Genomic DNA, 22,862 nt, shown 5'->3' with positions numbered 1-22,862 from the left:
AAATCTAGGAATGGGGCCCTATACATTTGCACACATTTACTTCGATAAACCTTGAGGTTCCTTTTTTGTTGTGATGTTTGCTGGTGCACAATGGTGCCCCATAGTTGTATCCAGTGTTTCTACATTTTTCATGCACATGTTATGATGGCTTTCTTTAAAGAAATAGCAATTGATTTACAGTTGAGATAAACCTCACAATTGAGCCTTTAAACCACCTTTTTTTTAAGAAAAGGGATGAGTCAGAAGTATAAATTATATACATTTAAAATGGGGTTATGTGGTGGACTGGTCTGAACAAAAACTGCAGACTGGATTATTGAAAATGAAACTGAAGAAAAAAGTAATGAAAAGGAAATTAAACCTTTACACACATAAGGATTATATCAACCAAAAAAGTAACTGCTTATGCGTCCTCTACTTGGGTCCTGCTCATAAATGAGTAAGCGGCATTTAAAACAATAAACATATAATAGCCTACGCACTGTTGCTCAATATTTAATTACAGCTTCAGATGCATATTTTCATTTGCTAGAAGCAGGATACACGAGAAGCACGTTCAACGTTTAATGCGCATCTTGTGTATGAAAAGCATTTTATGGGGCCCTTGGCTTTTGGGGGCCCAAGGCGGTCACCGACCTTTGACAAATGAGTAATGGCGCTTTTCCACTGCGTGGTACGACTCGGCTCGGTTTGTGTTTCCACTGCAGTTTAGTATCGCTTTAGAGTGGGCGGGATTATTCACAGGTCATTATAGTTGCGCCGCCTCTACTGCCGCGACTCCTAAAAAACTTTTTCATTCCAAAGTGAACCGTACCGAGCCGTACCATGCAGTGGAAAAGCGCCATAAGTCCGCCCCTGTGTGTGGTTGTGTTTGACTAAGTTGAAGAGTGTTTCTATGTGATTATTAGGTGCAGATTTCTCTGTTAATAAGTTGCAAGATTGGATTTGGAAATGGTCCTATTTTGGTAAATTCTTCAGCATAGTAATAAAGATTTTAAATTTGAGGTTACGACTGTACAGATTGCCATTTCAATTATATTACTGTATATTTGAAATATAGCCAGGCATAACATGTCTGTACTTCATTGTCTATATTATATCTGCCTGCTACCTCCCTCAGAAACATTTGCTAATTTAAACATATTATTATGATATTATTTATTGTGATAGTATTATAAATAGTTTGTCATGATCACTATCCTATTATTTTTGTTTGTGTTTTTAAATTGAGCTTGCTGAAATTTTAGCACGCGCGCACCTGACAAGGGTGTGTGTGCCGTCACTTCCGGTCGCTGCGCAGTTCGTTGGTCGGATCCTGCAACGGGAGGCCCGAAACCAGCTACGCAAAACATTACCTACTACACCAACGCAGCCTGCCAAAACGCATTTCTTTTTATATTTTACATTGACCAAATAGGCATCTGTGTATCGCCTGCATGCGTGCTTTTTGTCAGCGAGCAGTTTACGCAAGTTGACCAGCTTTATCGTCAACCAGTCAATCTGTCATTAGCATGGTTAGCATGCTAACCTTATGACAGAGTGGACTAGACTGTCTTGAGGTGCACCAAACGACAAGAAATCGCCACAAACGGTGAGAAATATCCTATTTTTCCATGTATACGTACATTAGAGGTTAAAGTTAATTCATTTAGATATAATTAGAAGGTATGTGGTTTGTTTTAGCGCAGCTGTTTATACAGCAGGCGTTTGTTTATCGATCTAATCATTTGTGTCCCGATACAATTTTTGTAAAAGTTAATTTGTTTGTGATTTGCTTTCTTTGCATGGTTGTTGCTAAAAATCTGTTCACTCCTTGTTAAAAAAATAAGTTGATTCAATGTTATTGCAGGAGAATGGTGGCGCTATTTGAATGTCCAATAATAACAGACTCCTAGTCTATCAGTCTAGTGTCAGTGTTTACATTTTGTTATACTTGATGGAAAACTGTGATAAAGGGCAACATAGTAGAGAAAAATATATGCAAAGATGGGGCATGAAATGGGCACAACCCTTAGGGGGTTTTCTATTGAGAAAAAACTAAAACATTGAATATGATTGGGCTGAGATCACATTTGCCAACAGGATACAGGCCTCTTCCGTTTTCTTGTTTTGTTTCTGCGTGTGTGTAAGCATTTGTTTTTGCCTGAAGGACTGCTTGTGATCTTTGTAAGAATATTCGATTATTTCCATGCCAACTGAAAAGGCATCAGATGATATCAGTACCCACTTGGCCTAATTAGTCACATGATTTAATTCACATGGCTTTGGGAGATTTGTTTATTGTAATTCTAAAATATTATAATTAACTTACAATGGTTTATCTGAACAGTGTGTTGAGAGGTATGGTTTTAAGTTATGAATATTTTCAAAGATAAGCACAATGTGTTCCACACTGCATTTACCAATGGCTTTTTTTTTTCATTTCTCAGGCTGTGACATCACTCAAGGTCATCAGCAGGGGCGAAGTGGATAAGTGCAGGTCTGACACAGAGGAATGAGTTATGACCTCTGTGGTGATTGTAGATGGTGGAGGGAATATATTGGAGTATGTCGCTGGAGACGAGGAAGCTCAGCAGGTGAAGTCTGCACTTGTACAAAATGTACACACTCATATTAGAATTGCAACTGAACTCAAATCTACATTTTAAGGAAAATCAAAATGTTTGTTTGTTTGTGTTGCCAGGAGTTTTGTCCTGATGGGGAGGAGGCCGATGGAGAGAAGGACTGCCCTGCAGTGATAGTGGAGCAGGTGAATAGCGCTGATGTGGAGCAGTGTTATGCTGCTCAGGTGTTAGTCTATGATGATCAGAATACCTACCTGGTGCAGGATGTGGCTGAGGAACAAGTTGTGGAGACTGAGTTGCAGGAGATGGAAGCAGGTAAGCAATAATTCTCGCAATTGTCAGGGGGCTGTATTTCCATGCAAGGAAAATTTTGTATTATGCATTTGCTTGAAAGTGCAATCAGTGAGGTCAACTTGTGGCTAACAGTTGCACGTATCACAGTAATTTTGAAAAGCTTGATTGCATTGACTTTGACATGTTTACCACCAAACATGATTTCCAAATATGCCCTATTTTTTTTTTTTTTCTTTTAAAGAGGTCCTATTATGCTCTTTTACAAAGTCTTGATTTTGTTAGTGCAGCTCAACCAGGTCTCGTCCCATTCGTCGATATTTGTGATATCACAAATCCCAGAAAATATGCGTTGTAGTCCAAACGAGTCGTTCGTTGTAGTTTTTGAAAAGTGATTTCTGTTAAATCAAATATCTCCTTTTGAAGTGGACTTTGAGCTTTGTAACTTTGCAGATCTTTTTTTATGCTCAAACAGCAACATTACAGACTAACTAAAGTTGAAAATGTGAAAAAGCATAATAGGACCCCTTTAACAGCAGGAACAGCTAAAGAGGGACATCTTGTGGCGTTTTTGTGGAAGTAATAAAAGATACAAATTAGAAAAACAAAAACAAAGTTTATAATTTGTAGGATTAGTACACTTGAAACACTTGGAAAAAGGGTAAATAAGTTATACAAACTTTAATCTGGATGAAACCAATGGTTTTGTAATACTTTTGTTTGTTCTCTGTGCTCAGAGATGCAAAATACAACATTGACTGCTCAGAATTGTATGTACCTTTTTAAAACGCAGAAAAAAGGCTTATGTATAGTTGCATTGTCTTCATTGTAATTAAAGGCAGAGAAATATTGGTAATTATTGGTATAATATTGGCGAGGAGATTATTGATCGTTTATAAACCGCAAGCAGCTGGGATGACTACCCAGTTTAAATGTATCTCAACACCAGTTCGATTTACTCAGCAAAGCTAGTAAACAATAAATAAAAAAAAAAACTCACTCATCACAGAAGCGTGTCACGTGATTTGAGGTAATGAGCGCTGGGCTCCCGCTGAAGTGAAGGATGCAAAAGCGCTTGACAACCAGGAAGTGAAGAAGAGCTATCGTTTTAACCCGTGCGCCAACTTTAAGTAATACTAAGGCATTTCTTGCTATTTTGTTTTAGCGAGACTTTTATTCTGTGTTTGTAGAGTAATATTTGCAATTGGTGTTGTGTGTATTTAAAATAGTTCGTTTACAGTCGGTTATGATTAATTCTTAGCGGATTGATGCTTACTGTCGGAACCAGGAAGTGTGTTTGTTTTCTTTTTGCGTCTTAGCCACGCTATGTGTTATAGTGTTTATAACGGGGTTTACTGTTTAACAGGGTTTCGTGGTAGAGCCTGAAGCTTTAAATGTTTTGTAGCAGCCGTGTAATTTTTGTTGGCTTTGATTGTTTGTTTAAATCAGCTAACGGTTCTGCTCTTTATTGATGTATTTTCTAGATTAACGAAGACGATAATGAATGACTAATTTGTTGCGGTATATTTTGAAGGATAACGGGTGCGGGATTGCTTTTTTACATTAAAAGCGTCGTGCAAGAAATTTGAATTGACCGCTTTTGGTTTTATGAGACTTACTCGAGATTGTTGCTGAAAACGTAGGGAACATGTGGTTTTATAAACAAATAACGTTTCGATATGTTTTCTTTGACTATTCAAGCACTTTCGCTTGGAGCAATATATCAAATATATGATTAAAAATACGCTTTTCGTTTTCGAAGTTTAGGGCGGAAGTGTACTAATATGCGTTGAGTGACAGGACTCCTGGCCAATGAGCGCTTAGTATTGTTTCGTAAGCTGCAGTGTAGCCAATAAACACATCGAAATAGAAATATATTTTTCTTTACCGCCAATTTATTAGTTTATGTACAGGAAAATGTTTGTGAACGCAGAATGCTCTTTTAATCAAAAGCAAGCTCAATTTTAAATCTTCTATATCAGTTTTTGGTCCTGTAACATCTGTTTTCACATTAGCCTTAAACAAAGCAAAAGGATTTCTTGCTTTAGAACAGTGTATTTAAATTATTGTATTTGTTCCTTTTTTTTTTTATTGTGCAAGAAAATTCTATTTTTTCTCTTTCTTAGTGGAGGTCTCTGTGCATGATAAAACTATTGAAGCAGCTGAAGCTCTGCTGCACATGGATTCACCAGCCAGCTTGCAGGGGGATCGCAGCACAGGTGTGATTTACATCTACACATGTACTGAATGCTGTAATACAGGCCGTTTGCACTGTCCTAACTTACATTACTACTACTTGCTCTGTATATCAAATATGTATGAAGAGTAAAATGAACAGTAGATCTCAATCTCTGCAGAGGAGCTTTTATCTGAGGTGGAGGTGGAAGTGAGAACCGAGGATATGGGACCCGTCGCCAAGGATATTGTTGTCCTGCAGGAGACCGATTTACTGAAGAAAAAAAAGCGAGGTGAACCACACTTCCTATTACCCAAGACCATGAACTACAGATATGTTTGGAAATGAATGCATGATTATTGCTTCATATTATAATACATTGCATTTGCTTAAAGTTTGCTTTCAGCTCAATTTCTTAATTATATTACCTAAGTGGAAAAGTCAACATGGCATAGTTCAAAAACTGTAATTTTCTAGAAGAGATTCATTTGTTTGCTGTGATCTTCCCCAGCAGGACGAAAACCCAGAACTCCACGGAGTTTCTGTGATGGTTCTCTGGATATGGTCTATAAGAGGAAATCAAAAGACAGCAAGGGTGAGTGTTTCTGTTTTTTTGTGAAAGAGAATTCTATTTTCTGGTGCCACAAATGTTAAGTCTGTCTCTTACAGGCTCAACTACTTACCTGTGGGAGTTCCTATTGGACCTTCTGCAGGACAAGGAAACCTGTCCAAAGTACATTAAGTGGACTCAGAAAGAGAAGGGCATATTCAAGCTTGTGGATCCCAAAGCGGTGTCTAAATTATGGGGCAGACATAAGAATAAACCTGACATGAACTATGAGACAATGGGGAGGGCACTCAGGTAATGTCTGATGTTTAAAAAAAAAAAAAAATTAATTTTTTGGAAACTATAAAATGTGCTAGCAGTCTTGATTGATCTTTTTTTTTTTTCTTCTTTATTTTTTATATTTATTTATTGTAGGTATTACTATCAAAGGGGCATTTTATCAAAAGTGGAAGGCCAAAGGCTTGTGTATCAGTTTAAGGAGATGCCCAAAGACATTGTTTTCATAGATGATGACAATATGGACGACAGCATTGATGAAGGAAAGAGAGAATGCCCAGCTGCATCCAGTCGCAGCAATCCAAAAGGCAAAGGGATGCTGGTCTCTCCCTCTTCTGCTGTACCTAAAATCATCAATCTAACCTCAGGACAAGATGCCTTTATGGCCGTGCAACAGTCGCCAGACAACATGGCAACAGCCCCTGGGTATTATATCAAAATGTCTTTTTGTTAATCGTTAATTGCTTATTTCATATGGCCCTATAGTGTTTAAAAGTTTACCGCTAACAGTTGCATGTATCACAGTGCTTTTTGGTTGTTTCCAGGACAGTGAGGCTTGCCATGCAGGTTCCTGTACTCATGACAACACAGGGTCAGAAAATCTCCACAGTAACTGTCAATTCTCCCACCATCCGCTCGCCCATCTTCCCTGTGCCCAACTCAGTCACTGGGGGTAACAGCGCAGGCAAAGTGGTTCTCCAGGCCGTGCCAACGCTAGTGCCTGCTCGGGGCCAAAGCGGTGAGAGAATCACCTTGCAGCTCATCACCATTCCCACCATGCCTGGCAGACCCGGCACTCCCATCACTCTGAGTACACTCTCCCCTGTCACCGTGTCTACCAGCAACGCCCAAGTCCTGAAGCTCGCCGTCACCTCCAACATCACCACCACTGCCTCCACAGCTCCTGTAACTGTGGTGACCTCGCAGCCGGGAGTGACAGTGGTGCCGAACGTACAGCCAGCGATGTCTTTACAGGATGTGACTATTATTAAGGTTGAATCTCCTGAGGTGTCTGTAGATCAGACAGTTAACAGGGCTGCAGAGAACACACACACAAACCCCACGACCACACAGAGCTGAGCAAACATCAAACGTCACTGCATTCACTCACAGGAACCAACATCAATGCTTGTGACACAGATACACATAAAACAAGTGATGTGAAGAGTGGCTGTCTCTTATGTGAAACGGATGAAACCAGCACTACAGCTCAGGTGCATGTTGACATCCAACACTAGAACCACTGTGTCTAGCCTGAGTCTGGATTAGACGTCAGATGGCCTTTTTTCCTCCTTTTATTTCTTAAATTTATCTATTCAAATCACGCTTTGTTATAGTATACCATCTGTGCTGTGATGCTGTAGGAATGAACCTCACTTGGTGCTAAGGACCGAGACGAAGTCATATGTGTGAAGAGAAACAGCCAAGATTTTGATCACCTGGTAATTTGGAGTATCTGTGCATGGACATACAAAAGAATCTGTGCATAGACATACCATTGTGGTAGTTATTGATAATAAAACAAGCAGCCTTAGGTCAGCTTTTTTTCTCCTGAATCATTACTTAAAGTAATTGATTACGTTTATTGTGTAAATATTTTTTATTTTTTTTTTACAGTTTAAAGGAAACTGTTTTCTGAAGGACATTCAAATGTTTTTTCCTGTCATTTCAGACTTTTTAAGTAATTTTCTTTCTGTGCATTTATCACTGTATGTTTTCTGTATCATGCATTCACTGCTTTGTATTTTGCAGATAATTTTTTTCACATGTACAAAAAAGGGAAAGAATGTCTTATACAGTATATTGAATATTCAATATATGAAGCATATATTTTGTTGTATTCTTACCCTTAAAATGTATCCAAGTAGATTTAAATATAGAGAAATATGCAAACAACTGGTTCTAAGTTTTTTTTACTAGAAATTAAATCATGTAAATGTGATCTTGATCGAAAGATTTTAAAAACCTTTATCCAGTCATTACAATGACACATGGAAAAATCATGGAGGTTCATTGGTCTAAGTGTGGGAAACCTGTCTTCATGGTATGAAGTTTGATCTTAGTAATTTCAGTTCAATTTCTGTCCAGAAACCTTATTTCACAACCCAAAGAATCTACATTCCTGCACACAAACTTTCCCTACACATACAGTTTGATATTAGATGTTCTACTGTAGATACTTTATTAGTCTCTGTGGAATGTACTAGGATTACTGCAGAGCTCTTTACTATGTTGGTAACTTTAAACAAAGCCTTAAAAATCTGTATTTCTGCTAATTGGCTCAGAGAGATCCGGACCACTACATTCCTGCACACAAACTTTCCCTACACATACAGTTTGATATATGTTCTACTGTAGATACTTTATTAGTCTCTGTGGAATGTACTAGGATTACTGCAGAGCTCTTTACTATGTTGGTAACTTTAAGCAAAGCCTTAAAAATCTGTATTTCTGCTAATTGGCTCAGAGAGATCCGGACCAGAATAGATTGGCTTTGAAGGATGACAGTCTTTGCATCCAGATCATAAAATATTTCACCATTAAAGGATGGATTTAGAAGGCTGCAAGAAGAATTTAACAAAATAAATGATCAAGGTGATGTAGAAAAAAATTACAATGTTACTTTTGGCACTCCAGCGGTTTAAGCATAAAACTACAGGTTACGTGCCGAGGAACAATATTCTGGTAATTAGGTGAGTTGTGCTTCGACTCGGCTAGCCTGTGCGGATGAATCTCGTGGCTTGAGGCGCACCATGGTTACAGATGATTGTGCGAATGTCACTAACATCAAAACTCCCAATGAAAGAAAGATGGATATCAGAAAAATATGTCTTATGAGCAAGTAAGTAGCTTATGAGCCTCTGTTTAGACTTGCGAAAACATTTTTTTTTTCTAAATATATTCATGTTTTTCTACCCTTTACCCTGTAAGCAAATATGAAACGAGCCCAATACATTCTTGTAGTTGAAATCAAAAGCAGATTTTTTTTTTCAAACCAGTCCAGTTTTGCTTGTCATTAAAGAAAGCGATCACACAATTTAAATACACTGTGATGTATTTGGATTACTGGTCAGTGGAAAACATAGTGTTACTAAAAGAAAAAAGTACAGTCACTATAAATATAAACATCTTTCCACTAGTGGAACCTTTTAATCCATAATGTGCATCTTCCTGAGATCATCCTTTAGCACTTAATAAATTACAATATATTGCACAACCTCTGCTTAAACAATAAGAGTATAATAATAGTTAATCTCCTTCAAGGATAGTAAGCACAGAGGTGCATTAAGACCTACATCAGCAAGTAAAAATAAGGTTTGTGTGAATAAGATAAGTTACATTCTTTGCAATAATGCATTCTCACATTCAGACATACACACACACGCACTAGGAATTTCCTAAGCTATTCTGGATCCCTATTGGAGATGAAGGCCGTGAGCACTAATGATTGACAGCTACATGAGCCTATGAGGCTGCTGACTAAAGCTTAAATCACACACCAGTGACAAATGATCAGAGGGATAATGATATGACGGAAGCCGGTCTGGCCCGATCTGCTCTTCATTCGGTATCCTCAGCACAGTGTCCACCTGGAACGCTCTTTCCGAGTACCAAATGTAGTCCAATGTGGAGCGGCTCTCTCCGCTTGGCCGGATCTTCCAGCTGGTGTAGGGCGGCTCTGTGTTCCTGTTCTCACTCAGACACTTATAAGCGCTGTCTAGCCCCAGTGGAGAAGTCATAAAGCACCTGTACACTTCCTCACTTGGTTCTGCATTAAAATCCCCACATACCACCAACGGAATACCCTCTTCGCTTTCCCCAACCCTAGTCCTGTTTTCATCATCCATCTCCGGGTGCGACTGTGTGGTTAGGTCACAGAGCTGCTGGAGGAGATGAGCCCCCTGTGCACTACGAAACGCCTCCCAGCCGCTCCGTGCTTTCAGGTGTGTTACTGCCACGCAGAAGACTTGACCTGTGAGCCTGCAGCGAAGCGTAGCCACGACGGCCACCTGGTTGGTTTTGAGCATCATGACAGAGAGTCTGAGGTGAGCGGTGTGGAGCAGCTGGAAGCGACGTCGGTTGAAAAACAGAGCGCAGCCATCGGGGCCATTGTTATTGTGAACATCCAGGCAGGGGGAGCATGGCTTGGGGCAGAAGCTGCTCTGGTAGCCTAAGCTGGCGAGCACAGGCTGGAAGGTGTCAAAGTAGTGGTCCACCTCCTGTAGACACAGCACATCTGGCCTGTAGGTAAGGATCTCTTCCAGTATAAGATACTTCCTCTCTGACCAGTTCAACGCCTCAATCGGGCAGCGCACAAAACCATCCTTGCCTTCGCCCAGAGCTGCAGATACACAAGAAAAATTAAGAATGTTTACATCACGTATTGAGCACAATATGGTAGCATTATGGTGTCTTCAGTCCTAGTTTGATATAAAGATACATTTTGAAAAAATACAAATGTAGAGCCTAACACAATTGATTAGCTTCAAATATGAATGAGATATGTTTAAAACAATAATTTTAAAAATAATTACAGAATTTGACTTTCATTCTAAACAGACTTGTGTCACGTGTGTGCTGATTATAAAGTGCATGACAAAGAAGGGAGATCCAAAATAAGTCATTTAATATAAATTCACGAGGAAGCAACAGAAATAGCACTAGCGCAAGGTAGCACAACAATAGAACACCAAATAGCTGGCAGAAAACTGAACAACACAGGGAGTATATATAATGGTTAAATTAACAAGACACACCTGAAACTACTAGGTAACCAAGGCAACTAATGACAAGAACAGAAACTATGGAGACAGGAACTAAACAGGGCAGGAGAACAGAAACAGAGAAACTCAACAAAAAGTCCATTATGGTGACACATTGACATTCTTAACACTGGCCTCTTCTGAAATGTATCACAAAAATATTAAGCAGCACAACTGTTTTCAACACTGACAATAATAGAAATTGTTTGTTGAGCAGCAAATCAGCATATTAGAATTATTTCTGAAGGATCATGTGACACTGAAGACTGGAGTAATGGCTGTTGAAAATTCAGCTTTGCCATCACAGGAATAAATTACATTTTAAAATATATCAAAATTAGGGTGACCATAGGTGCTATTTTTCCGGGACACATCCTGGCCAGGATTTCTATATTCCCTATATTACTTTGATGTCATACACCGATCGGTCTGTCCAGCGCAAAACAAAGCCAAAACCTGGATATTTTAGGCAATATAGAAATCTTGGCCAGGATGTGTCCGGGAAAAATGGCATGTATGGTCACCCAAATCAAAATTTCAAAAGCTATATATAGCATGTATTTAATGCTTTTTGAGAAAAGTTTTTTTGTTTTTTTACAATATTTTCAGATAATATTTTAATAATTTGTTTTGGCTTTAGTACAGTGGCAATATAAATGTATATTATTTACTTTTTTTTACACATATTTCTCACAGTATAAATGAGTCTTTACACATGCAAATATATAGCTGCCTTTTAGGAAGCTGGTGGCATTAAAAAGCATAAAACCTCTGATTTCAGTTACCTCCTGTGAATCAACTATGAATCAAATACATGACATAAGCAGACAGACTCTGTACCTTGTGCTAAGATGTTCCACTGCATGATGCGGATGGGTGTGTTCTGCAGTGAGCAGGCTCTGGTCATAACAAAGTCTCGGTGCATTCGAGGAGGCCGGTTCTTCAAAACCTCCTCGCATTCACGCAACAGAGCGTCCGGGTCAGCCTGCTCATACTCGTAGTCGTCAGAATCCACATGTGAGTCTGCCAGCGCAGCACTGCTCAGAGTCTGGGCCAGAGTATTGAAGAGTCTGCTGCTGCCACTACTGCTGCTTCCCATCTGACACACTGCACACACACACACACATATCACAAAACAGGAATACACACTCTGGTATAGTTGTAGAAATTTTTATAAAACTTTACAGATTCATAATGATTGATGAATGTTTATTAACATAAAATCTTAGTATAGTATGACGTAAAGGATGTATGTGTGTGTGTGTGTGTGTATGGCAAGTCAAAACAGAAAAGGTTTTTCCATGTTTTTAAAACATTTTACCCTTTTTGCAGTTCACTTTAATATTCCTGTAGTGTCACAAATTAATTAAAAAAATATTGCACATAAAATCAAATGAGAACATAAAAGCTGCGTGTAAAATACACAAGATTTGAAGCCATATATGCCTTCAGGTTTTTTTTCTTAAAAAAGTCATTATATTTATCTACTTCATGCCTCTTTTAAGTATATATTGTCTGATTACACCTTACTTTAATTTCTGTTGTTGCTGTTCACCAGGTAAAATGATTGTGTATTCTACAAACTGCTGTCACTTGTATATAGTACACAGTATGAAAGATGACACAACATACTTTATACAAAACAAACAGCAGCCAATGAAGATATAAATAGTAGCGGTGCAGCACACTGTGTATGAAAATATAAACAGTAGTATGACAGCACGTGGTAGCTATTTAAAGTGCAGATGAATTAGGTCTAAGTACTGTCTGTTGTTGTTAATGTGTATTACTAAAAAAAGTAGAATTAAAAAAAGTAAAACTAGAAACAACATTATTTGGTTATTATTTGATGCTTCACAGTGTATTGTGAGTGTAATGTTGAAAAGTACTACTCCTTTTAAAGCACTGATAAGTTCACAAGGGACATGTCTCTTATGCCTCAGCATCTGTCTGGGCTTGTTTTGAGTCTTTAGAAGAGGTTTAACCAGATATGAATCACCTATTAACATTCTATTTGATTAACCTCACTAGCCTCTCAAACCTTGATGGGTACAAAGACTTGTATGCTAGTTTACCACTATGTACATTATTCATCACGTTAACAGACAATTAAAGAGTTAACTGCAGCCATGGAAACTGCTGTGTATTGTCTGTCATGACAACTCAGCCACACTCACAGACACAACAAGAACAAACTGTTCTGCAGGAAACACTAATCTCCTTGTGGACAGGGAAACAGGAACCTTTATTAGTGCTGTTTGCACTAGAATCACCATTACTATTGCTTATACTTGGTGTATGTAAACCTTATACTAACTTGCCCTAGACATGAATGACATTGTAACTCATATTACTCATAATAGTAATAGATAACTCATATTCTAGCAACTGCACAACCATATACTAAAACACCTCAGAACACATTAGCAACAACCAAAACCAGTAGCACCATGGCAGCAAATTTTGCATTCCTGTCATCTTAATCTTACATTTACATTAATGTTCAAACTTTTTTTTTTAAAGAAATATAAGGAGGCAATACATTTATCATAAATAAAGATATGTTGCAAAAAAATGGTTTCAACAAAAATATTAAGCAGCACAACTGTTTACAACATTGAAAATGAAAATAAAAGTGATTTGGAATGATGGAAGAGTCCACGTTAGCAGCCCTTATTGCCGATATCAAACTAAGAATGAGAATGATTAAGGAAACAAACCCATGGATCAATTTATTATTTAAAATTTGGCATCAAACAAAGAAAATGGGTGGTTTGGAAGATGAATCAAGAATATTAAGACGGTGCGCCTTTATTTTGTCCCAAACAGAATAGATGACCAATTCCGAATCTGGGCTAAGCTAGGAATTTCAAATTATTACACATTTTTTAACAAGGGCAAAATCCAAAGCTTTGAATCGCTGAAAGGAAAATATGGGCTTAATCAAAGTGACTTCAATAGATATCTTCAAGTAAGGCATATTGATTGTAATATTAAACCAGAAATATTGACAATTGCTGAGACAGGAATAATAAAGGTGTTCTTATTAGTATGCAAGGTTCAACCATGTAATAAAATTATTTCAAAATTATATAATGGATTTCTTCAAACTGTACCCGAAGACACTTTATATGTTAGAGACAAATGGAAAATGAAAGGAAATTTGAATATTTCGAATGAGGATTGGGGGAAAATTTGTAAAACACAATGGAAAGCTACAAGCTCTGCCATGTGGAGAGAATTTTGTTGGAAGAATGTTATTAGGTTCTTTATTACACCATCACAGAAAAAACACCAAGGGAAGGGTACTAGCTGCTGGAGATTATGTGGGGAAAAGGAAGCTAACTATTATCATATTTTTTGGGGATGTCAGAAACTAACCCCGTATTGGCAAGAGATTAAAAGGAACTTGGAAGCTGTTTTTGAGAAAGAGATTGCTTTTACTTGTGAATCTCTATACTTGGGTAATTTTGCCCTAGATGGGTGGAACAATAAGGATAAGAAACTGTTGTTAATCCTTCTGGCAGCTAGTAAAAAAGTAATTACTAAAGAATGGTTAAAACCAGAGTCACCCACAATTGAAGAATGGACTGATATAATACACAATATATATGTATATATCTTTTTCATTAAGAACTCAGATGGAAGATTTTTTTCTAATTTGGAATAAATGGATGGAATATATTAAACCAGTACGCCCAGATTTTTCTTGAATTTCAACCGTTTTTTAAGGCAATCTTTTGTATGAGTTGTAAGGAATAGCTCCCCGTGTTCTATTGTATATAGTTGCTGTTAAGAGGAGGAAAATATAATTCACATGTAACATTTCAGAAATTGGTTTTCAAGATTGGGGACATACATACTCTGTAATGACACCGTTTCAGAATTGTAACATTAATATGTATGAATTTTTTTTCTCTTTCTTTCTGAGAAAGTATGTTTGTCCGAGTCTCTGTTTGTATTTTCCCTCTCGATGCTTGTATGCTATTTTAAACTTTTTTACTTTTGAAACATTCACACCTTTTAAAACACACCACAGACATGGACTTTCAAAAACAAGCAAAACACAATGGTTTTAATTGTTTGCTTTTAACAAAGATTGCAATTTTATTTTAAACCATGTGAATTCATTTTAGTTATTCTGGCTTGTTTCAACATGTGTGCTTGAAAAGAAAAAAAAAAAAAAAAAAAGAAGAATAAAAGCAAATCAGCATATTAGTAATGATATGATATATTAATATATGAGTAATGTCTGCTGAAAATTCAGCGTTGCTATCACAGAAATAAATATATATTTTAAAATATATTAAAATAGAAAACAGTTATTTTAAATTGTAATATTATTTCACAATATTACTGTTTTTACTGTATTTTGATCAAATAAATGCAGCCTTGGTGAGCATGAGATGTCTTTCATAAACATTAAAAAACGTTATTGACCCCAAACATTTGAATGTGAGTGTAAATAAAATTAACATTTAAACAAACACACATTCATATATTGTAGGAGTAATTCTGATCATTTAAATTAAATCAATTTTGACTTAAATGTTTATGCCAGACACACAGCTTTGATTTATTAGTCTTACGCATATCATCAGATTTCATCTTGTTCCACTTCCGTCGTCTCCTATACCTCCTCAAGAACTCTGCATCCAGCCTCTCTCTCTTTATATTTGTGTTTGGTTATGTCTTCGTTAAATTGAAAAAGCAGAATCTAATGACTGACAAGTAAAGATTTTCTATTTATTAAAGGTCAAGTGCTGAATACTCAGGGCTGTTCATGGTCATTGCTTAGTAATCATTTAAACCACACAGCACCCATACAATTTAAACCAACCAGTTTTATAAGTCACATGCAACTCTTGTATCATATCTGTCATCTTGTCTAAGTTTAAACTCACCATCTCTAGACATCCACTGCAACTAAATCAATGACTATTCAGGGTCTATGGCCCGTATGGTCATTTTCTCAAACATTTAGGTCTTATACTCATCTAAAAAACTTATAATCACATATCTCTTTTAAAAATACCTCTAATTATATCCTTTTCCATTGAATGTCTCCGATGCAGGTCAACTAAAGGCACAATCCTCTTCTCTTTGACTTTGAGGGAGTGCACGACTAATCCAGTGCTGATCCAGTGTCCGGTCAGTAGGTTAGTGTATGACAGACAGAGAGAACACTAGCATTCACCCATTGAGCTCTTACACTTTCGTATGTGAAGATTCTGGGGGCTGCGGATGTGATAGTGTTTGTATCTGTGTACGTGTTCCCGCACAAAGGGGCTCCTGATCCTGAATGAACCAGTGTGTCTGTGCTTCCCCTACCATTCATTCTGAACAATGAAAAATCACGAGAGGGACTCGAATCCTGCCAGCGCATACATGTGCACACACTCGGTTATGCACAGTGAAGAGAACACTTCAGCCCTAATTTAACATATAGTTTGAGGAAGACAGTGTGGCTTATTAGTCTGGAATGTAATAAAGCTCACAATTTTTCACTAACTCTTTACAATAGGTTTAAACTTTGTTAACGTTAGTTCATTCATTATATAATTTCTTTTTTTATTCAACAAGCTGGCTTTAAATCAAGATCAAAAGATTTTCACAATCAGATCTATTTTAAATAAATGTTGTTCTTTTGAACTTTCATCAAAGAATCCTGAACAAAATTGATCTTGGCTACCACAAAATTATTAACCAGCACAACTGTATATTAATAATTATAAGTAATGTTTCTTGAGCACCAAATCAGCATATTATTACTTCAGAATTATTTCTGAAGGATCATGTGACACTGAAGACTGGAGTAATGATGCTGAAGATTCAGCTTTGCCATCACAGGAATAAATTACATAATATTTATATATTAAATATATTAAAATAGAAAACAATTATTTTAACTGCCTTTGTGAACATGAGACTTCTTTCTTACAGACCCTAAACTATAAAATATTAAAAATATTACATAATTTTATGCATTATGAAAAATTATAAAGTAACAATGAACAGTATATTTATAAATTAACATTTACCTAGACTAACAAATGCTGTAAGAAATGTTGTTTATTGTTATCAAAAATTATGTATTAATAACTAAAGAACTATTGTAAAATAGTGTAATATGTTCTTTAGTTACTGAAAAAAAAAATCAACCTATCACCCAAAAAAAAAAAAAGTCAGTTTTGGAGCATGAGATTATAAAGCCTTATTACACAACTGATGCACATCGCTGAACTCTCTCCCCAAGCTCTGACATTTAGCATTTCATTTGACACAGAAGTTTATGAAGCGAAACTTCATATTTGCCTGTTCTGACTTGTATACATACTTTAATCTGGAGATGTAACATTAGGCTTGGTAAAACTATCACGTGAGAATTAGTGACCAAATAGTACAAACCTATTCTCTGATTAAGAGAAATGCTGACAACCTCATTAGGTGTGAAGATGATGCACACCAACTATAACCTGAAAACTGTGCCTAAATGGCATTTAATGAGAAGCTACACCTTGGATTAAGAGTGTAATCAACATACACATTAAGGGGGACATATCCACACCCCAATATTCATCTAGCAGTTAATTATTATGGATTTTTCAGTATAATATTTTTACAAATTCTACCCTTGGACCATGTCAATATTAAATACTTGGTTACATCCTTACTATGGATATATATTTGTAGGCATTTACTTCAGTGCTTACATTGTCTTGGGGATGGGGGGGAAATATTATAAATCCAAATTTTACAATCTACAATCAGCAAAATACTAGTCCTTCACTGTTAATGCCCCAGCAATTACTGGAGCTGCTTTTATTTGCTTATTGAGTCCAACTTAGATAACATGATGGTTCCCAGACCTTGTCCTGCTCCAGGTCAAATTCCTTACACAAGAGCAGTCCTACAGGGGGATTTGTTCACACAGAGCTGAAATCACTTCCACTGTACAGAGTTTTATCTGTTCGCTGGTTAACAAAACCTTTTTGGTTTAAAGTGTGTTTGTCGCTTTCCATCTGTTCATTAGCTGATCACAGGCACATCCATCTACATTCTGTCCTTTCTGAATGTGCTACAAAGCAACTGCAGAGATGATGCAGAGGACGAGTTGGTAAATCTATGATAGAGCATGTCTAAATCAGATAACATAGAAAAACGGTTCAGTGTGGGGACTGAACCGTTAGGGGGCTGTTCAAAGGGTGTACTGTTCACTGACCTTTAGCAGGACTATCAAGTTACCTTGAAGGCACACAAGAATAGATCTAAGTAGAGAACACCAAACTAACTCAAGCAAACAATATTAAGAAAAAATATAATAATGTAACAAAATTATATATCAAATTATCACTTCCTTCAGAACTGTAACATTTTCTCAAGACAAAACAGTATGCAATTCTAAAGACCCTAGCAGTTTGGTTGTTCCTAACTAAAACTAAAACTTATCGATCATTTTTGGTAATAACTGAAATAAAATATAAATATTAGATGAAAGGCTTACACGTAAATTAGAAATGATGCCTTGACAAATAAATGACTACCATTTTAGTTAAAGTAGTAAAATTACTAAAGCTGAAATAAAAAGAAATTAAAGCTGAATAGAAAGGTTTAAAAATAAAAAACTAAAGAATGACAAATGCACATAACGTAAACTAAAATAAAAATGAAAAATAAAAATATAAAGCTAATTCAAAATAAATACTATAATACTATAAATATTACTAAAATAATAGGCTACTGCTTTTTAGTGACAGATATGTTTGAGAATTAAAAAATAAATAAAAACAAATTGAATAAATGCATCTGAATAAGGATCATAAACAAAATCAAACTGAATTTGACTCGAAGACTGTCTCAAAACGTTGAGGCGCTTCCGAGTCACCTACTGTCTAGGTAAAGAGCTCAACTTGGTTTTAAGACACAACCATGATCTTAGTAAGGCAAAATAATATGTGAGGAAATCTTAAATTACCTTGTAAAGAACCGAGCAGAGCGGGTGATGAGTTGGACCTGGTTGGAGGAGGATGAACTACGCTGGTGTGGAAGAGTCGTGAACTCGGAAGGCTGCTTTTCTTCAGCGGACCGGATTTCTTTGGATGTGTCCCCAGTAATGAGAGACAGACTGCGGCCAGTTCTCGGTGAAGCAGCGATGAACATCGCCGGGCCGGATACATTGTTCTTCTTCGGTTGAACTTGACAGTCCTTCGAACCGCAGTTTAAACTGATAACCCAAACTATGGCTTTATGTATGGCTAAGGAAGAAATAAGTTTACAAACCTATATAACACTTGTAAGAGCCATTTTGGACACTACTTAGGCATGTTTCGTTGTCTTTTCACTATATGGAAAAAAAGCCGGTATAAGTGTCATCATATTTCCCAGGGTGAAACGTGAACTATATCTTGATAGGGGAGTTCAGTAGATTAGGTTTTTATGCACGAATAAAATTACATAATATATTAAGTTATTCTCTATATGAAATATTACGACTATATTTGGGATTTCAACACTTCAAACAAATCCAAAATGTATATGGAAAAATACAAAATAGCAACATGTTTTAACGCGATATTCACCTACAAAACAGTGAATGGTTTAGTCCTACTGTCAAAGGACACCCCGTGCTTTTTTTTTTAAGTAAAATCCGGACAATGGGAGGGGCTTGGCGCTTCTCCCGCCAATTAGAGTCAAGTAGAGTCGAACGTATGGAAATTAGAATAGTTCGTCTTCATTGACCTACATTGTAAGGTTTTCCGAGCTCAACCGCATATTCCATATTTGGTGACATGGTTTTCTAGTAATACTCCTGGTATAAGAAATACTCGTAGCCCATTAGAGACATCAATGACTGAACAGGCAGAATTACAGCTTAAAGAAAGGCGTGTGTGTGCTGTAAAAAAAAGTGTGTGTGCTGTACATGTATTGATATTGCAGTGGGATATATGAGGGACAGATTGCTGTATGATACAAATAACAAGCATAAGCATAGTATCATTACATAACCTTTACTGATCACATGAGTGATCACAGGCTCAATAACTGCTCTACACTTATGTGTAAATAGTGGTTTTACCCATTAACCTATATTGATTAGATGATTACAGCAGCATGATTGGCTGCTATTTTCGGACAAAATTATACTTAGAAAGGAGGGTTTCACAGATCTCCAGTTACAGCATGTTTCAACAAGACAAGGTCTACTAAAGCTTTGAACTGTAATAGAATACAAGATTAGATTATGTGAATAGTAAATAAACAATAGAAATAGGGGGGAAATCATTAACAGAACAGTCTTGTAGAAGATCAAAGGTCAACATAGTGTACAACGTGGCTACGTCCCTTGAGGTAAAAGGTTTTTCTGAGTATTAGGGGCCTAAGACTGAGGTCAAAGTTGCAAAATACTTGTAGTGAGAAAGTAGTTTTCCATAATTTATAAGGAATCAATTTGGGTGTTTAAAACTCCCCTTTATTTATTTATTTCTTGCAAGTCTGTTCATCCTTCCATATGTTCCTTGCCTCGTTTTACTCGAATACTGATGTGGTGGATCTGTAAACACAGGGTTAATGGGGACTATTTGATAAAATATGAAACAAGAATGTTCAATCAGGGGGATTCAGAACTGGTTATCATATTCACTTCATTTGGAGCAGGCTGATCAGCAAAAATGAAATACCCTGTTAAAAGACTGTCAATGTAGTATGGATCAAAATAAATATTTATCAAAATATTTCATGTGGAAATATAAAAATAAAATCTGTATTGATTGATTTTGTTTATAGTCCAGGTGATATGTGAAAATAATGTTCACTTTTTCATAAAAGCATGAAACTTGGCACACTTGTATAGTTTGCGGCCCTAAACATTTTCAGAAATGGAGCCATCGCAAAAACACCTTGTGGTTACCATGGCGACCATTTTACTTTCTGCCATAACCAAATTTTGTATTTTGTGTCATAGCTCCAGAACCAAACATGATAACACAGAAAAGGGATGTCTACCCCTATGTTTTGATGGTCAAGGATTACAACGATACCACATACAGGAACATAAACTGTTCAGGTGAAGAGTTAATGGTTAAATCAGCAATGTGAGAAGGAAATCACAGTATCTGAGCATCACAGTATCACAACATTTACAAAAGTCCATATTATGGCTATTATTTTTTTTCTCTCTTTGATAATTAACTAATATTTTATTCAATAATACATTAAAAGATTGTTTTCAAGAACACTATCATATATTTCAGAGATTTCAGAGGTAAGTGTATTTTTCCTTACCTCTCAGGCAGAGTCAGGTAGGGGGCAGTGAGTTTCCAATACATTCTTGTTCTCTCTCAACAACGCACTAGCATCACATGCAGATGGCAACGCAATCAGGTGAACAGTTAATGGTTAATTCAGTGACTTTATGAGAAGGATTACAATGAAATCTCAGAAGATGCAGAATGAAATTTCAAATATATTTCATGTAAACTTAATTTACATTCACTCTCTGGGGTCAGAGTTGTCTATTATGTTGTCCACAAGGGGGAAGCCAGAGTCCTGCATGCAGGCGGGTGTGACAAGCACGGGCGGGTTGCGGGTCCAATAACCAAGACTATTTCGACTCGGTCCAGTACACGCTGAGCAATGTAGCCTATCGCGCTCCCACTGATTGACAGCTGTAGTGATTATGTTAAAGGGAGCGCTCTTTGCTTGCTTTCTGTATTTAATCTATTCACAATTTGAATAAAAGTTTTAATAAACGAGTTTTGTCTACCTCATGTACACTGTAAATTCCAATTAGTAAACCTTACTTAAAAAAAGCATGCAAACCGATTGCCTTGAAAAAACCAAGTAAAGTGAAATAAGAATAATAATTTGTAATAACAAAGGTTTATTTAGTGTTGTAAACTTACACGCAAGTTCTGGTAACTCAGAATCACTATTTTCAACAACTAAATATAATAAGTACAATATACTATGTGCGTATTTCAAACAACTCTTTTATTTAAGTTGAGCCAACGAAGATAATTTCAACAGCCAGGAAAGGTGAACGAAAATGCCTCTCTGTGATGTTACCACAAGGCATCGCTTACTTGCAGATCTCAGGCTTCTGGAGGGGATGTAGATTCATAAGAGTGAGGAGGAAGTAGGCGGGTGCTGAGCCTGTGGCTGTTCTGTACGCAAACATCAATGTCTTGAACTTGATGCAAGCCACAACAGGTAGCCAGTGCAGGGAGATAAAGAGAGGAGTGAAGTGGGCCCTTTTGGGCTCATGGAAGAGTAGTCGTGCCGCTGCATTCTGAAACATTTGTCGAGGTTTGATTGCACATGTTGGAAGTCCAGCTAGAAAAGCATTGCAATAGTCCAGCCTAGAAATGACAAGGGCCTGGGCAAGAAGTTGTGCAGCATGCTCCGTTAGAAAGGGCCTGATCCTCCTGGTGTTCTGCAATGCAAACTTGCATGATCGAGCTGTCTTTACAATATGGTCCTTGAAAGTCAGCTGGTCACCAAAGAATCATTTTTGATGAACCTAGCAGGATGATGAAATCATGCTGTAGAATCGAAGGGGCAGGGAAAACAAGAAGCGCAGTCTTTGCCAGGTTGAGCTGCAGGTGATGTTCCTTCATCCATGCCGAGATGTTTGCCAGGCAGCCTGAGATCCATGCAGCTACTATTGGATTGTCTGGTTGAAATGAATGATAGAGCTGTGTGTCATCAGCATAACAATGTTAGGAGAAACCATGTGCTTGTATAATGGGTCCCAGTGATGTAGTGTATATGGTGAAGAGGAGGGGTCCAAGAACTGATCCCCGAGGAAACCCCTAGGAGGATCTGATGATTGACAGTGTCAAAAGTGGCAGATAGATCCAGCAGAATAAGAACTGATGATTTGTAATCAGCTTTCACAATCTGCAGGACTATACTGACTGATAGTAAAACAGTCTCATTTGAATGGCTGCTGCTGAAACCTGATTGGTTTAAGTTCAGTTGGTCATTCTGGGAAATAAATAATGTAACTGTGTCTATACAGGTGTGAACCAAATGGTCCATTCCATTAGAATGACAAAGGAACAGCATTTCTCAGGAACGTCTTGTAGATTGCAGGATCTCCAGCGGGAAGGTCCTAACAGTATTGTTTCTAGCCCTTTTGTCTTCATGTATAAAATTATATCCCACAGACAGAACTTTGGGAGAAGCTAGGATTCATACAAGGGTAAAATTGTTTGAAGGAAGAC

The 22,862-nt window shown here is 37.1% G+C and overlaps 2 protein-coding genes across 5 annotated transcripts; one reads left to right on the top strand and one right to left on the bottom strand.

Annotated features, from left to right (window-relative positions):
* Nucleotides 1-1,278: 1,278 nt before the first annotated feature.
* On the top strand, nucleotides 1,279-7,331 carry elf2a (E74-like factor 2a (ets domain transcription factor)). Of its 4 annotated transcripts, none has more exons than XM_016471086.1 (9): nucleotides 1,279-1,591; nucleotides 2,430-2,576; nucleotides 2,684-2,879; nucleotides 4,985-5,074; nucleotides 5,213-5,323; nucleotides 5,543-5,626; nucleotides 5,701-5,893; nucleotides 6,014-6,301; nucleotides 6,421-7,331. In XM_016471086.1, exons 2-9 carry the CDS (start codon nucleotides 2,502-2,504, stop codon nucleotides 6,953-6,955), a joined length of 1,572 nt encoding a protein of 523 aa, XP_016326572.1. In that variant the 5' UTR covers nucleotides 1,279-1,591; nucleotides 2,430-2,501; the 3' UTR covers nucleotides 6,956-7,331. The 4 variants fall into 4 exon arrangements, with proteins under 4 accessions (XP_016326572.1, XP_016326571.1, XP_016326570.1 ...); XM_016471085.1 differs by having other exon boundaries at nucleotides 4,982-5,074; nucleotides 5,546-5,626; XM_016471084.1 differs by having other exon boundaries at nucleotides 4,982-5,074.
* Nucleotides 7,332-8,912: 1,581 nt separating this feature from the next.
* On the bottom strand, nucleotides 8,913-19,124 carry LOC107676528 (nocturnin-like). Its single transcript, XM_016471088.1, has 3 exons — nucleotides 18,614-19,124; nucleotides 11,479-11,745; nucleotides 8,913-10,217 (listed from the first exon to the last, which is right to left on the bottom strand). The coding sequence occupies exons 1-3, from the start codon at nucleotides 18,813-18,815 to the stop codon at nucleotides 9,331-9,333; spliced, it is 1,356 nt and encodes a 451-aa protein (XP_016326574.1). The 5' UTR covers nucleotides 18,816-19,124; the 3' UTR covers nucleotides 8,913-9,330.
* Between the last annotated feature and the right edge of the window lie 3,738 nt (nucleotides 19,125-22,862).

The sequence above is a fragment of the Sinocyclocheilus anshuiensis genome, unplaced genomic scaffold (assembly GCF_001515605.1).
Source record: "Sinocyclocheilus anshuiensis isolate Anshui unplaced genomic scaffold, SAMN03320099.WGS_v1.1 scaffold64, whole genome shotgun sequence".
In the NCBI taxonomy this organism is placed as follows: domain Eukaryota; kingdom Metazoa; phylum Chordata; class Actinopteri; order Cypriniformes; family Cyprinidae; genus Sinocyclocheilus; species Sinocyclocheilus anshuiensis.
The sequence above is the reverse complement of the archived record's forward strand: the minus strand, read 5'-3'. Positions and strand labels throughout refer to the sequence as shown.